This window comes from Bufo bufo, chromosome 2, assembly GCF_905171765.1.
Source record: "Bufo bufo chromosome 2, aBufBuf1.1, whole genome shotgun sequence".
In the NCBI taxonomy this organism is placed as follows: domain Eukaryota; kingdom Metazoa; phylum Chordata; class Amphibia; order Anura; family Bufonidae; genus Bufo; species Bufo bufo.
Window position 1 is genome coordinate 15,384,937 of NC_053390.1, and position 14,948 is coordinate 15,399,884.

The following is a 14,948-nucleotide window of genomic DNA, read 5'->3' on the forward strand; positions in this document are numbered from 1 at the left end:
GAGAGGTAAACTTTTCTAGATTTCTCTCCTCTTTATTGTATTCTGTAACAAGTCAGACATCGGGAAGGAGAATCCATCATAGGAAGTGATAGGAAGAGTCCAGGGTCCTGGAGAACGGCCTCCAGACCTTCCAAGTGATGGAGAACCTGAAGATTAGCCCCCAATATGGTGAGTGATGTATCATGTGACCAGTGACCAATAGTCATGTTGTAGGAGCCATGAGGAGGTAAGTAGGCACGTTGTACCAGGAGGAGAGGGCCGGAGGAGAGCACATGGCCCCTGAAGGGTTTATTCCCTAAGTGTCTCTCTCCATCCACAGGAGTACACAATAGTGAAGAAGACATCGGGGGACTGTGTGACTCCCATCATCCATCTCCAGGAGTCAGGAGGGCGGAGCAGGACCCCTCCCCCCATCACAGAGCCTCCCCCTCACCCCCTGATACATGAGCAGAAGATCCTAGAACTCACCCACAAGATGATGGAGCTACTGACTGGAGAGGTGACACTGCTGGGAATGCTGGGAAATTCTCCAGTAACAGCACTGGAGGGGTCTGGGTGATGACGGTGTCATTGTGTTGTCAGGTTCCTATAAGGTGTCAGGACGTCACTGTCTATTTCTCCATGGAGGAGTGGGAGTATATAGAAGGACACAAGGACCTGTACAAGGAGGCCATGATGGAGGAGCACCAGCCTCTTATATCACAGGGTAAGAGCCGTCATGTGCAGTGTATACACGTGTGTGCAGTGACATGTAATGGAGGAGCACCAGCCTCTTATATCACAAGGTAAGAGCCGTCATGTGCAGTGTATACACGTGTGTGCAGTGACATGTAATGGAGGAGCACCAGCCTCTTATATCACAAGGTAAGAGCCGTCATGTGCAGTGTATACACGTGTGTGCAGTAACATGTAATGGAGGAGCACCAGCCTCTTATATCACAAGGTAAGAGCCGTCAGGTGCAGTGTGTACACGTGTGTGCAGTGACATGTAATGGAGGAGCACCAGCCTCTTATATCACAGGGTAAGAGCCGTCATGTGCAGTGTATACACGTGTGTGCAGTAACATGTAATGGAGGAGCACCAGCCTCTTATATCACAAGGTAAGAGCCGTCATGTGCAGTGTATACACGTGTGTGCAGTGACATGTAATGGAGGAGCACCAGCCTCTTATATCACAGGGTAAGAGCCGTCATGTGCAGTGTATACACGTGTGTGCAGTGACATGTAATGGAGGAGCACCGGCCTCTTATATCACAAGGTAAGAGCCGTCATGTGCAGTGTATACACGTGTGTGCAGTGACATGTAATGGAGGAGCACCGGCCTCTTATATCACAAGGTAAGAGCCGTCATGTGCAGTGTATACACGTGTGTGCAGTGATATGTAATGGAGGACACCAGCCTCTTATATCACAAGGTAAGAGCCGTCATGTGCAGTGTATACACGTGTGTGCAGTGACATGTAATGGAGGAGCACCAGCCTCTTATATCAGAAGGTAAGAGCCGTCATGTGCAGTGTGTACACGTGTGTGCAGTGACATGTAATGGAGGAGCACCAGCCTCTTATATCAGAAGGTAAGAGCCGTCATGTGCAGTGTATACACGTGTGTGCAGTGACATGTAATGGAGGAGCACCAGCCTCTTATATCACAGGGTAAGAGCCGTCATGTGCAGTGTATACACGTGTGTGCAGTGACATGTAATGGAGGAGCACCAGCCTCTTATATCACAGGGTAAGAGCCGTCATGTGCAGTGTATACACGTGTGTGCAGTGACATGTAATGGTGGAGCACCAGCCTCTTATATCACAGGGTAAGAGCCGTCATGTGCAGTGTATACACGTGTGTGCAGTGACATGTAATGGAGGAGCACCAGCCTCTTATATCACAGGGTAAGAGCCGTCATGTGCAGTGTATACACGTGTGTGCAGTGACATGTAATGGTGGAGCACCAGCCTCTTATATCACAGGGTAAGACCCGTCATGTGCAGTGTATACACGTGTGTGCAGTGACATGTAATGGTGGAGCACCAGCCTCTTATATCACAGGGTAAGAGCCGTCATGTGCAGTGTATACACGTGTGTGCAGTGACATGTAATGGAGGAGCACCAGCCTCTTATATCACAGGGTAAGAGCCGTCATGTGCAGTGTATACACGTGTGTGCAGTGACATGTAATGGTGGAGCACCAGCCTCTTATATCACAAGGTAAGAGCCGCCATGTGCAGTGTATACACGTGTGTGCAGTGACATGTAATGGAGGAGCTCCAGCCTCTTATATCACAAGGTAAGAACCGTCATGTGCAGTGTATACACGTGTGTGCAGTGACATGTAATGGAGGAGCACCAGCCTCTTATATCACAAGGTAAGAGCCGTCATGTGCAGTGTATACACGTGTGTGCAGTGACATGTAATGGAGGAGCTCCAGCCTCTTATATCACAAGGTAAGAACCGTCATGTGCAGTGTATACACGTGTGTGCAGTGACATGTAATGGAGGAGCACCAGCCTCTTATATCACAAGGTAAGAGCCGTCATGTGCAGTGTATACACGTGTGTGCAGTGACATGTAATGGAGGACACCAGCCTCTTATATCACAAGGTAAGACCCGTCATGTGCAGTGTGTACACGTGTGTGCAGTGACATGTAATGGAGGAGCTCCACAGTTTCTTCTCACATTACATTAGAGGCTACGTGTGCTTTATATCATATCCATAGGGCTCCAGTCACATGATGGGAGCGTGTCCTTCTGGCCTCCATCGGGCCGGTATAGTAGACTACACTGCTCTATCAGAGGCGTCCTGTGAAATCCGTGTTCCGCAGCGTATACATTGTAGAATATACATGGAGCTTCTGGGCAATGTCCGCCCCTGTGTGACTGTGTAGAGCCTGACGTCGGAGCTTCTGTCAGATATAGGTATTAGGAAGCCCTCCGCACATATACTCCTTAATACTGAAATGACAACACCAAAGTAGACAATCCATATGGTTATGTAAAATAGAGCAAGTAGAAGGTGTTAAGATCTGTATTTGATCAAATTTTCAGCACCTAGCTCCAATCAGTGGCATCGGGGAGTGATGTAAAAGGCAGATTAAAAGCAACGTTTTTTTATCCAGCCTTAGAAATTGGATGAAGTTGTGTGGGATGATTGTGCGACGCCTCCTGTTCATCAACGTCCAAGGTATCACCACTTGTTGCAAACTTAGACAGAAATCTGGAACTGAGAGAACTTGGCAGCAAGAGGTGCAGAGAGGACAACCTCTGCCCAGACGGATTGTGTGACTACAAGAATGGCACCTAGTGATCCATTCTGTGCTGGAAGTGAAATTAGACGTCCCATTTCAGGTCTAGATCGCTGCTCTCTGATTGGAGATGTCCCCATCACATCATGAAGTGTTCTCCTTATCCAGCTGACGGTGATCTCTGATCAGATTCTTCTCTGATCCCGGCTGTTCCTGCAGGACATGACGGTCAGTCACAGCCACACACCCACTGGGGACTATGAGGGCACAGATTTTGTGTCTGTGATATCATGATGAACTACATGTACTACATGTGCAGGAATTTCATGCCGCCAGTGACCTACATGTACCTCATTGTGCAGGAAAGCGTTTTACAGAACATCTACAGTGTGGAAGTCGCATGGAGTCCGTAAAAACTCCCAACCTGAGTTTCTCCTCGTTTTCTGCTTCTTCTGGGGCAGTAGCTCCATTTCCTCCTAAAGGGTTTTATTTCGTATCCACCAAATGTGTATACTTAATAAAATACATCAATAACACTGGATCTGTCAGCAGGATCAACCTAAAAAGGGCGTTACTGTCCTTCCAATGAAACTTCCTACAGAGGAAAATGGGGGTTTCAGTGATCTCAGAGGTTCCTGTTCTTGTCCAGCAGGGCGGCAGTCTCTCTCATCTGATACTTTTCTTTTTCCCCAATTCACCAAGAAAGCTCCTTAGGAGAAAGTGACCTGGAGGGGGATATAGATGTAGAGCTTTCTCCGACATCTCGGAGCCTGTTGGAGAGGAGACTGGGAGGAGTAGTTTTGTCTGATCTACAGACAGATCTACAGGAGGCCATGTATTCAGTCACTGTGTGCTTGTGTCTCCACAGATGGATCCAGGAGGAGAAATCCACCAGAGAGATGTCCCCGTCCTCTGTATTCCCAGGACTGTCCGGAGGAGAAGGTCCCAGAGAACCCTCAGGTAGATGGAGCTGAGCCCTATACACATCTATATAGGGGGGTCCTGCAGTCATAGAGGGGTCATAGATTGTGGGGGTCTCTTCTGTGGATCTGTTAGATTTCCCACCTGTCTGCTGTATTGTACTGAACTGTTACAGATGACAAATCAGGGGGAAGATGTGACTGATATTAAAGTGGAGGATGAAGAAGAGAGGATGATGGGCGATCCCCCGTGTAAGAGTGAGGTGGAGGAGGACATTCCAGGAGATGTCACCACAGGTATGGAATCATGAATGGAGAAAGTGACTTCAGATTCTGTCCTTGGTGCCTTCAGGGCAGGAGGAGAATCTGATCACCGGCTGCTGCTCTCTGATCGGAGATGTCCCCATCACATCATGAAGTGTTCTCCTTATCCAGCTGACGGTGATCTCTGATCAGATTCTTCTCTGAGCCCGGCTGTTCCTGCAGGACATGACGGTCAGTCACATCCACACACCCACTGGGGATTATGTGGGCGCAGATTTTGTGTCTGTGATATCATGGTGGATACATGTACGGCATTGTGCAGGAATTACATGACATCAGTGACCTACATGTACCTCTGTGCAGGAAAGGGTTAAGCATTGTTTTGGGCTCGTCAGTAGACCTTACAATAAATCCAGACATTTTGGTGATTTCCTTAAAATCAAATAAATTAGTGAATAAATCCCCCAATAATAACAGCGGAGAAGAAAGCTCCTCATCTTACTTCTATATTTCATATATGAGGCTGGGGGCAAGAACTGAGGAGACATCTGACAACACACAAGGTCTCCTGACAACTGTCCACAAGTCACAGGGGGACATGTTGTCTTCAGGATATTCCTATAGAACAACCTTAGGCTGTGATATCAACAGTCAGATGTCTATAATCTAGTGCCCACTATATAGCTCTCCAGGAACATGTCTTCTGGGGGTCTCCTATAAGGGTCTATGGAGGGAACCTTTCCCCCCTTATGCCCCCTCTCTGAGCGGTGACCGGCTGATGTCTATAATCTAGTGCCCACTATACAGCTCTCCGGGAACATGTCTTCTGGGGGTCTCCTATAAGGGTCTATGGAGGGAACCTTTCCCCCCTTATGCCCCCTCTCTGAGCGGTGACGGCTGATGTCTATAATCTAGTGCCCACTATACAGCTCTCCGGGAACATGTCTTCTGGGGGTCTCCTATAAGGGTCTATGGAGGGAACCTTTGCCCCCTTATGCCCCCTCTCTGAGCGGTGACCGGCTGATGTCTATAATCTAGTGCCCACTATACAGCTCTCCGGGAACATGTCTTCTGGGGGTCTCCTATAAGGGTCTATGGAGGAACCTTTTTCCCCTTATGCCCCCTCTCTGAGCGGTGACGGGCTGATGTCTAGAATCTAGTGCCCACTATACAGCTCTCCGGGAACATGTCTTCTGGGGGTCTCCTATAAGGGTCTATGGAGGGAACCTTTCCCCCCTTATGCCCCCTCTCTGAGCGGTGACCGGCGGATGTCTATAATCTAGTGCCCACTATACAGCTCTCCGGGAACATGTCTTCTGGGGGTCTCCTATAAGGGTCTATGGAGGGAACCTTTCCCCCTTATGCCCCCTCTCTGAGCGGTGACAGGCTGATGTCTATAATCTAGTGCCCACTATACAGCTCTCCGGGGACATGTCTTCTGGGGGTCTCCTATAAGGGTCTATGGAGGGAACCTTTCCCCCCTTATGCCCCCTCTCTGAGTGGTGACGGCTGATGTCTATAATCTAGTGCCCACTATACAGCTCTCCGGGAACATGTCTTCTGGGGGTCTCCTATAAGGGTCTATGAAGGAACCTTTCCCCCCTTATGCCCCCTCTCTGAGCGGTGACGGCTGATGTCTATAATCTAGTGCCCACTATACAGCTCTCCGGGAACATGTCTTCTGGGGGTCTCCTATAAGGGTCTATGGAGGGAACCTTTCCCCCTTATGCCCCCTCTCTGAGCGGTGACCGGCTGATGTCTATAATCTAGTGCCCACTATACAGCTCTCCGGGAACATGTCTTCTGGGGGTCTCCTATAAGGGTCTATGGAGGGAACCTTTCCCCCTTATGCCCCCTCTCTGAGCGGTGACGGCTGATGTCTATAATCTAGGGCCCACTATACAGCTCTCCAGGAACATGTCTTCTGGGGGTCTCCTATAAGGGTCTATGGAGGGAACCTTTCCCCCCTTATGCCCCCTCTCTGAGCGGTGACCGGCTGATGTCTATAACCTAGTGCCCACTATACAGCTCTCCGGGAACATGTCTTCTGGGGGTCTCCTATAAGGGTCTATGGAGGGAACCTTTCCCCCTTATGCCCCCTCTCTGAGCGGTGACCGGCTGATGTCTATAATCTAGTGCCCACTATACAGCTCTCCGGGAACATGTCTTCTGGGGGTCTCCTATAAGGGTCTATGGAGGGAACCTTTCCCCCCTTATGCCCCTCTCTGAGCGGTGACGGCTGATGTCTATAATCTAGTGCCCACTATACAGCTCTCCGGGAACATGTCTTCTGGGGGTCTCCTATAAGGGTCTATGGAGGGAACCTTCCCCCCCTTATGCCCCCTCTCTGAGCGGTGACGGCTGATGTCTATAATCTAGTGCCCACTATACAGCTCTCCGGGAACATGTCTTCTGGGGGTCTCCTATAAGGGTCTATGGAGAGAACCTTTCCCCCCTTATGCCCCCTCTCTGAGCGGTGACGGCTGATGTCTATAATCTAGTGCCCACTATACAGCTCTCCGGGAACATGTCTTCTGGGGGTCTCCTATAAGGGTCTATGGAGGGAACCTTTCCCCCCTTATGCCCCTCTCTGAGCGGTGACGGCTGATGTCTATAATCTAGTGCCCACTATACAGCTCTCCGGGAACATGTCTTCTGGGGGTCTCCTATAAGGGTCTATGGAGAGAACCTTTCCCCCCTTATGCCCCCTCTCTGAGCGGTGACCGGCTGATGTCTATAACCTAGGGCCCACTATACCTAGGGCCCACTATACAGCTCTCCGTGAACTTGTCTTCTGGGGGTCTCCTATAAGGGTCTACGGAGGCTCAGATCTATGGACATCCTAAAAAAAAAAATCTAATCCCAAGGGGATATTTGGAGAATCCTCATTCTTTTGTTGTCCACAACATGAAGCAATTATTTTTCCATATTTAAGGTACATTTTGGAGGTGGTAGTAATTTCTGCACCACTCTCAGATATGACATTTTGTAACAGGATGGATTTCTCAAACTCCAGGCGGATAACTGCAGAATTTGTAAGTGTTTGGTGGCGGACTGGACCCTGGGTCAACAACCCTGGAGATAAGGGGAGTGTGATGGGTTTTTCTAGGCTGAGTGTTCATTAGGCCGAACTATCTCCTCCTGGGTCAGTATGGTATGATGAGAACTTGAGTGCAGTTCTCCTTCATGAACTTCTGAAAGTCTCTGGGAATCAAAGGAATGCGGGAAATTCCACATTTCTGGGTCTTTGCTTTACAATGGAGAGAAGTATCATCCCTATCACATGTAAACACAAATTGTACTGATGTCAGGCTAGTCACAACAGTCTGAGCTGTAGAGGGCTCTGATACCGAGCCTTGTGTGGCTGGGACACTCGTGCTGAAGCTCCAAAGATGGCCCGTCCAGAAGGGAAGCTGGCTGGATTATAGGTAATAGTCCCAGCGCCATTACAAAAGACCATGTGCTTTAAGGCTGTGAAGCCTGGAAAGGGCACGTTCTACCCCCTGAGTCTGATGTGATCACCAAGGACTTGCTCCGGTCCCATGCTGCCTTTCCACATTAAGCCCCCCGGGCCACCACTGGAGGGAATTTCATTAGGGCTACAGCGCCTGCAGAGACGGGGACCAAGCCACAACATGAGGAGGGAATGCCGCTGCCCGTCGGATCTGACCTCGGCCTAGACAGAGTAAAACCCCAGAGGAGCTCCCCCGCACCTCACTGATCTGCCTGCCTTTGACAGGACAGGAAAGAACACTGGAGGGGTGGGGTTTTAAACCTTTGTTTTTTCCTGTCCTATCAGGAGAAGGCAGTCTGAGATGTGCTGTCATGGAGACGACAGGGGAAATAGTTTTTCTTTAAAATTGTTAACCATAGAACAATCTACATATTTGGTTCCAGTGCAATCCTAGCAACCCATAGAATAAATATAACTTATTCATACTCAACTACGCATTGCGCTAAAAAAAGACATATTTGCCATCATTTGCCTTCCCCCACCCCAAAAAATTTTTAATTTGTCAATAGATTAATTGTACTGCAAAATCATTATATGTACCAATAAAAATGAAAACTCCTCTTGCAAAAAAATAAATCCTTATACGGGTATGTCGAGCAAAAAAGTTAGGAGTTTTGAAATAAAATAAAAATTACTTTTTGATGCATAAAATAAGATTTTTTGCGTAAAAGTACTAAAACATCATAAATATTACAACATATTTTAAATCACCACATAGTTTCCTCAAAAAAATGAATAAAACCTAAACAATATATTACATATACCCCAAAATGGTGCCATTAAAAAAACACAACTCTTCGCACAAAAAAAACAAGCCCTGATACAGCTATATCAAAAAAATATATAAAAGTTGTGGGTCTTATAATGTAAAGTAAAAAGTGCTCCATAACAAAATTAGATTTCACAATACAGATTACATTATATTGGTCTCTTACATCTGAGGAGGCCGGTGTACTTACTTTGAAACACTGCTAGAATGGCTGATATAAAAATAACCATTTTATGAGTCCATCTAGGGGATTGTCGTTATCTGCGGACCACATGCGGAGGAATAGCTCCCCCGGTTATAGACACGCTACAGTGTCTGGGTTTGGAGCATTTTCACCCATTTAGGCCACTTTTTTCAGTGACTTTTTGTCTTTATGTGTATGGAATGTGCCACTTCATTTTGTTGGTAACATTCTTTTGCACCTGGTGGCTTCTGTGTCACATGGTCTGTTGTGGGTGCGGCTCACAGCTTTATTCTACCTCACAGGTCATTGGTGATACCACTGTGGAGGCATGTGAGAGTCTGGCTGTGAGTAATTTCTAGCACTGTTCAGACCCTGTTCACACACCACTGGCAGGTTAGTGGTAGGACCCCATGCGTGCTGAGACACTGTGACGTGGTGCATTAGGTGCTCCGATATGTTCCTGACTGGAAGATATTGGCAAAGTTCTCAGCTTTTAACATTGGCTTGAGGAATTAGCTAGTATTGTCAGTTGCGTATCATTTTGGTGCATTTTTTGCAGTGATTTGTGTCCATCTAGAATATTAGCGTTCTCATGAGTCCTATGTGTCCACCTATAATATAATTGACAGGCTCCTTTACCTTTCAATGTACCTCCTCCTCTGCTGCTGATGAAAAGTCACACATGTTTATTCTGCAGTAAAAAGAAAGTGTTCATTTTATTCTATGGGTTTGTAGAAATATTTATTGCATTTATTTGTCTTGCTCGTGCTCGGTACAAGCTGCAGAACAATAAAGCAGTAGATGGAATTAGAAGCTGTGATTTCCCATGCTCCTAGAAGATGGGTGCTCTCTCACTAAAGAGCCAGGGAGACTGCAGCCTGTACTGAGCATGTGTGGGATTCTTATCAGGGGAGGAGGTGCACTAAAAATAAAAATGGGCATTATGACATGAATTCTTCTAATGAGTACACCAGTGTCATCAGGTTTAATAGCTGTTTAATAATAGATGCAGTTTGTGTTGAATGGTGACAGATCATTGATCCTTGTGAGAAATATGTGGAGTTATGATTTAATTGCTGCCATTTGCTCCAGTAGTGGGCAGAGGAAATCAGGCTCCACAGGTCACAGCAGGGCCACGTGTTCACATTTCACACCCCACTCTGCCACACGGGCAGCTCAGCAGGTCAATAACAACAAAGAAATTCTGTAGACATCATGGAACCGGCAATTCATAAGAAATTATGAACTATCCATACATTGCATACATACACCAATCACGTCTTTGCGACCCTGGGTCTTCTCTTGTGTGTGGGATGCAGAGAAGGGGAGATACGGAGAAATCCTAGTAGGAACCAAATAATGGTGCCATGTTTGGTTTCGAATTGTACCCAGAATCCAGGTGGATCCGTTGGTACCAGAACCATCTCCTCATGACCTTCTGGTGTGGAGCTATGAGCCATAATGGGTTTTGTGGAGTTTTGACTACCAGGACCAGTTAGGGGAAGTGGAATCCTCCCAGGTGGAGAAAAGGGCATGACTGACTAAGGTTTAAAGTGCCCGTGCAGGGCACAGGCCATTGTCTTTTCTCTGAAGGAGGTCATGTTGTGTAACATGTTTGGAGGAACCTTGGAAAACCTGCTCACGTCACTACCTCCATGTGACTGTGACAACCATCCAAGAATAAACCTAAGGAACTATAGTTTTCAAGAACCACCTACATATTTGGTAACTGACTTTCATTTGCTAACTGATTATACCACCATCTGTATTTGCACATCTGGCCATTGTATATACCTGTGTGTGTATAGTGTTGTGTGTGTATATAGTGTTGTGTCTAGTGCACCCTTAAGACAATTAAATATATAAATGAATCTTGCGTTGTTCTGTATCTCAATCCACGAATCCCCACATCTGTCTTTTGGCATAACGTTATATGCTACCTGTGGGACCGGGCATATATATTATGGGAAACTGGTGGCAGTCTACCGGGCAGGCAGAGCTCTTTTGCACTGGGGCAGGATTTGCTGTCAGGGTTTTGATCGAGTGTTGTGTCATTCCTGAAGGTAGCATGGACCACCCTCTCTCACTCCCCGTGCCTACCTGTGCCCGTGCCCGCATGATGCCAATGTACAGTCAGGCGGGGCTTTGAGGTGTGGTATCGTCACACTTGTGAACTTGTATAAAAGCCCAGTTGGTGTTGGGGAGCAAAAAGTATTGTGGCAGAGAGCAGGACTGGGTGCCAGACATGGTCGGGCATTTCACATTTTTGAGTTTTAGCATGTCATAATTTACTGTATGTAATAAAAGTCATGACCTGGTGTAAAACAGAATCCTGGACTTTGTCAGGAAGTTATAGAATCTTTGTAAGATTGAAATAACAAGTGTAGTTTTTATTTTTGTTAGCCAAAGCCAGGAGTGGATTCAAAGTAAATGGCCTATAGTTCTTCCTGCTCGATCAACCTTCAGCCTAATGGTAATGTTATAAGTTTGTCTACTCTGTAGTTTGTAAAAATAAAATAAATTTTCAATTCTTATCTTAACAGAAATCCCCAGTAACAATTCTGAGGAAAACTTCATGTTATCTCTAGAAGATGAAGATATCATGGAGAACTTTACAGAACAAAACCTCATTACCCCTAATGTTTATCCAGGATGTCACAGTACAAATCTTTCATATAATCCCCCTAATTATGAAGAACCATCTTCTGATCAATCACAGATTGTAACCACAAGTACATCTCAGAAAGAAGGTGAAAGGATTCATTGTGATAAAGAGTCCACAAAAAGCTCAGGTCTTTCTACACACAGAGGAATTCACACAGGAGAGAAGCCATATTCATGTTCAGAATGTGGGAAATGTTTTACATATAATTCACAACTAGTCAAACATAAAAGAAACCACACAGGAGAAAAGCCTTATTCATGTTCAGAATGTGGGAAATGCTTTACAGAGAAATCAAATCTTGTTACACATGAGAGAATTCACACAGGAGAGAAGCCATATTCATGTTCAGAATGTGGGAAATGTTTTACATATAATTCACAACTAGTCAAACATGAAAGAAACCACACAGGAGAAAAGCCTTATTCATGTTCAGAATGTGGGAAATGCTTTACAGAGAAATCACATCTTGTTAAACATGAGAGAAGTCACACAGGAGAGAAGCCATATTCATGCCCAGAATGTGGGAAATGTTTTACACAAAAATCAGCTCTTGTTAGACATGAGAAAAGTCACACAGGAGAGAAGCCGTTTCCATGTTCAGAATGTGGAAAATGTTTTACACGGAAATCACATCTTGTTAGACATGAGAAAAGTCACACAGGAGAGAAGTCATATTCATGTTCAGAATGTGGGAAATCTTTTACACAAAAATCAGATCTACTTAAACATGAGAAAATTCACACCGGGGCAAAGCCGTTTTCATGTTTAGAATGTGGTAAATGTTTTACACAGAAATCACATCTTGTTACACATGAAAGAATTCACACGGGAGAGAAAGCATATTCATGTTCAGTATGTGGGAAATCTTTTAGACAAAAATCAGATCTACTTAAACATGAGAAAATTCACACCGGGGCAAAGTCGTTTTCATATTCAGAATGTGGGAAATGTTTTACACAGAAATCAAATCTTGTTATGCATGACAGAATTCACATATCAGATAAGTCACAAAGGAGAGAAGCTGTTTTCATGCTCAAAATGTAAGAAGCGCTTTTCAGATAAATAAAATCTTGTTATACATAGACATCACACAAGGACCATTTTCATATATACACTGCTCAAAAAAATAAAGGGAACACTTAAACAACACAATGTAACTCCAAGTCAATCACACTTCTGTGAAATCAAACTGTCCATTTAGGAAGCAACACTGAGTGACAATCAATTTCACATGCTGTTGTGCAAATGGGATAGACAACAGGTGGAAATTATAGGCAATTAGCAAGACACCCACAATAAATGAGTGGTTCTGCAGGTGGTGACCACAGACCACTTCTCAGTTCCTGTGCTTCCTGGCTGATGTTTTGGTCACTTTTGAATGTTGGCGGTGCTTTCAATCTAGTGGTAGCATGAGACGGAGTCTACAACCCACTCAAGTGGCTCAGGTAGTGCAGCTTATCCAGGATGGCACATCAATGCGAGCTGTGGCAAGAAGGTTTGCTGTGTCTGTCAGCGTAGTGTCCAGAGCATGGAGGCGCTACCAGGAGACAGGCCAGTACATCAGGAGACGTGGAGGAGGCCGTAGGAGGGCAACAACCCAGCAGCAGGACCGCTACCTCCTCCTTTGTGCAAGGAGGAACAGGAGGAGCAATGCCAGAGCCCTGCAAATGACCTCCAGCAGGCCACAAATGTGCATGTGTCTGCTCAAACGGTCAGAAACAGACTCTATGAGGGCCCGACGTCCACAGGTGGGGGTTGTGCTTACAGCCCAACACCGTGCAGGACAATTGCCATTTGCCAGAGAACACCAAGATTGGCAAATTCGCCACTGGCGCTCTGTGCTCTTCACAGATGAAAGCAGGTTCACACTGAGCACATGTGACAGAGTCTGGAGACGCAGTGGAGAACGTTCTGCTGCCTGCAACATCCTCCAGCATGACCGGTTTGGCATTGGGTCAGTAATGGTGTGGGGTGGCATTTCTTTGGAGGGCCGCACAGCCCTCCATGTGCTCGCCAAAGGTAGCCTGACCGCCTTTAGGTACCGAGATGAGATCCTCAGACCCCTTGTGAGACCATATGCTGGTGCGGTTGGCCCTGGGTTCCTCCTAATGCAAGACAATGCTAGACCTCATGTGGCTGGAGTGTGTCAGCAGTTCCTGCAAGACGAAGGCATTGATGCAATGGACTGGCCCGCCCGTTCCCCAGACCTGAATCCAATTGAGCACATCTGGGACATCATGTCTCGCTCTATCCACCAACGTCACGTTGCACCACAGACTGTCTAGGAGTTGGCAGATGCTTTAGTCCACGTCTGGGAGGAGATCCCTCAGGAGACACCCCACCATCTCATCAGGAGCATGCTCAGGTGTTGTAGGGAGGTCATACAGGCACGTGGAGGCCACACACACTACTGAGCCTCATTTTGACTTGCTTTAAGGACATTACATCAAAGTTGGATCAGCCTGTAGTGTGTTTTTCCACTTTAATTTTGAGTGTGACTCCAAATCCAGACCTCCATGGGTTAAAAAATTTGATTTCCATTTTTTTATTTTTGTGTGATTTTGTTGTCAGCACATTCAACTATGTAAAGAACAAAGTATTTCAGAAGAATATTTAATTAATTCAGATCTAGGATGTGTTATTTTTGTGTTCCCTTTATTTTTTTGAGCAGTGTATTTGACATATTAGGCAATTCATTGTCTTTAAAGGGGTTGTCCACCTTTAACATGTTATATCAGACCCCACATAGTGGCCAGACCCGTGGTAGTGATCATACTAACCTGGTCCCCGCTGCTGGGTTCTGGCTAATCTGTGTTCATATCTGGGCATGTAACTGCTGTAGCCAATGAATGGCAGCAAAGTATTACCCATGTGACCCTGTGACATGCCACACAGGTGATATGTCACCGCTGACGGCATTCATTGGCTGCTATGTTCATGTTCCCAGGGTCCGCACATCGCCGGCACTATAATAGAAAATGCTTAATCTTGTCTGCAATTGCGGACAAGAATAGGACAGGTTCTATTTTTTTGCGGAAGTGCGGATCCGCAAATGCAGATGAGGACAGCACATTCCGGCCCTATTGAAAAAATGAATGGGTCTGCACCGGTTCCACAAAATTGCGGAACGGATGCGGACCCATTTTGCGGACGTGTGAATGGAAAAGATATCCCTCAAAATGAAAATAAATTAAATTATTAAAGTTAAGCAAAAAGAATAGATGTCGTCGGCAATAACAAGTGCTCGACGGCACCAAATCAGAAACCATATGTCCTACCACAATCCGGGGGGTTCCAGTGCACATCCATGAATCCCGGAGGGAAAGCAAAAAACAGATAGACTAACCACAGACCACCCGCCCTGATAAGAGCGACCCCGTCCGGAACCTT

The 14,948-nt window shown here is 46.2% G+C and overlaps 1 protein-coding gene across 1 annotated transcript; it reads left to right on the top strand.

The window, feature by feature from the left end:
* The first annotated feature begins 645 nt into the window (after positions 1–645).
* On the top strand, positions 646–12,602 carry LOC120990628 (oocyte zinc finger protein XlCOF6.1-like). The gene is made up of 2 exons (XM_040419547.1): positions 646–706; positions 11,437–12,602. The coding sequence occupies exons 1-2, from the start codon at positions 673–675 to the stop codon at positions 12,600–12,602; spliced, it is 1,200 nt and encodes a 399-aa protein (XP_040275481.1). The 5' UTR covers positions 646–672.
* Positions 12,603–14,948: the final 2,346 nt, after the last annotated feature.

Coding starts and splice junctions, on each gene's coding strand:
- LOC120990628 (XM_040419547.1), top strand. CDS start 673: ATGATGGAGGAGCACCAGCCTCTTATATCACAGG. Junction 707..11,436: donor CCAGCCTCTTATATCACAGG/GTAAGAGCCGTC, acceptor TTATCTTAACAG/AAATCCCCAGTAACAATTCT.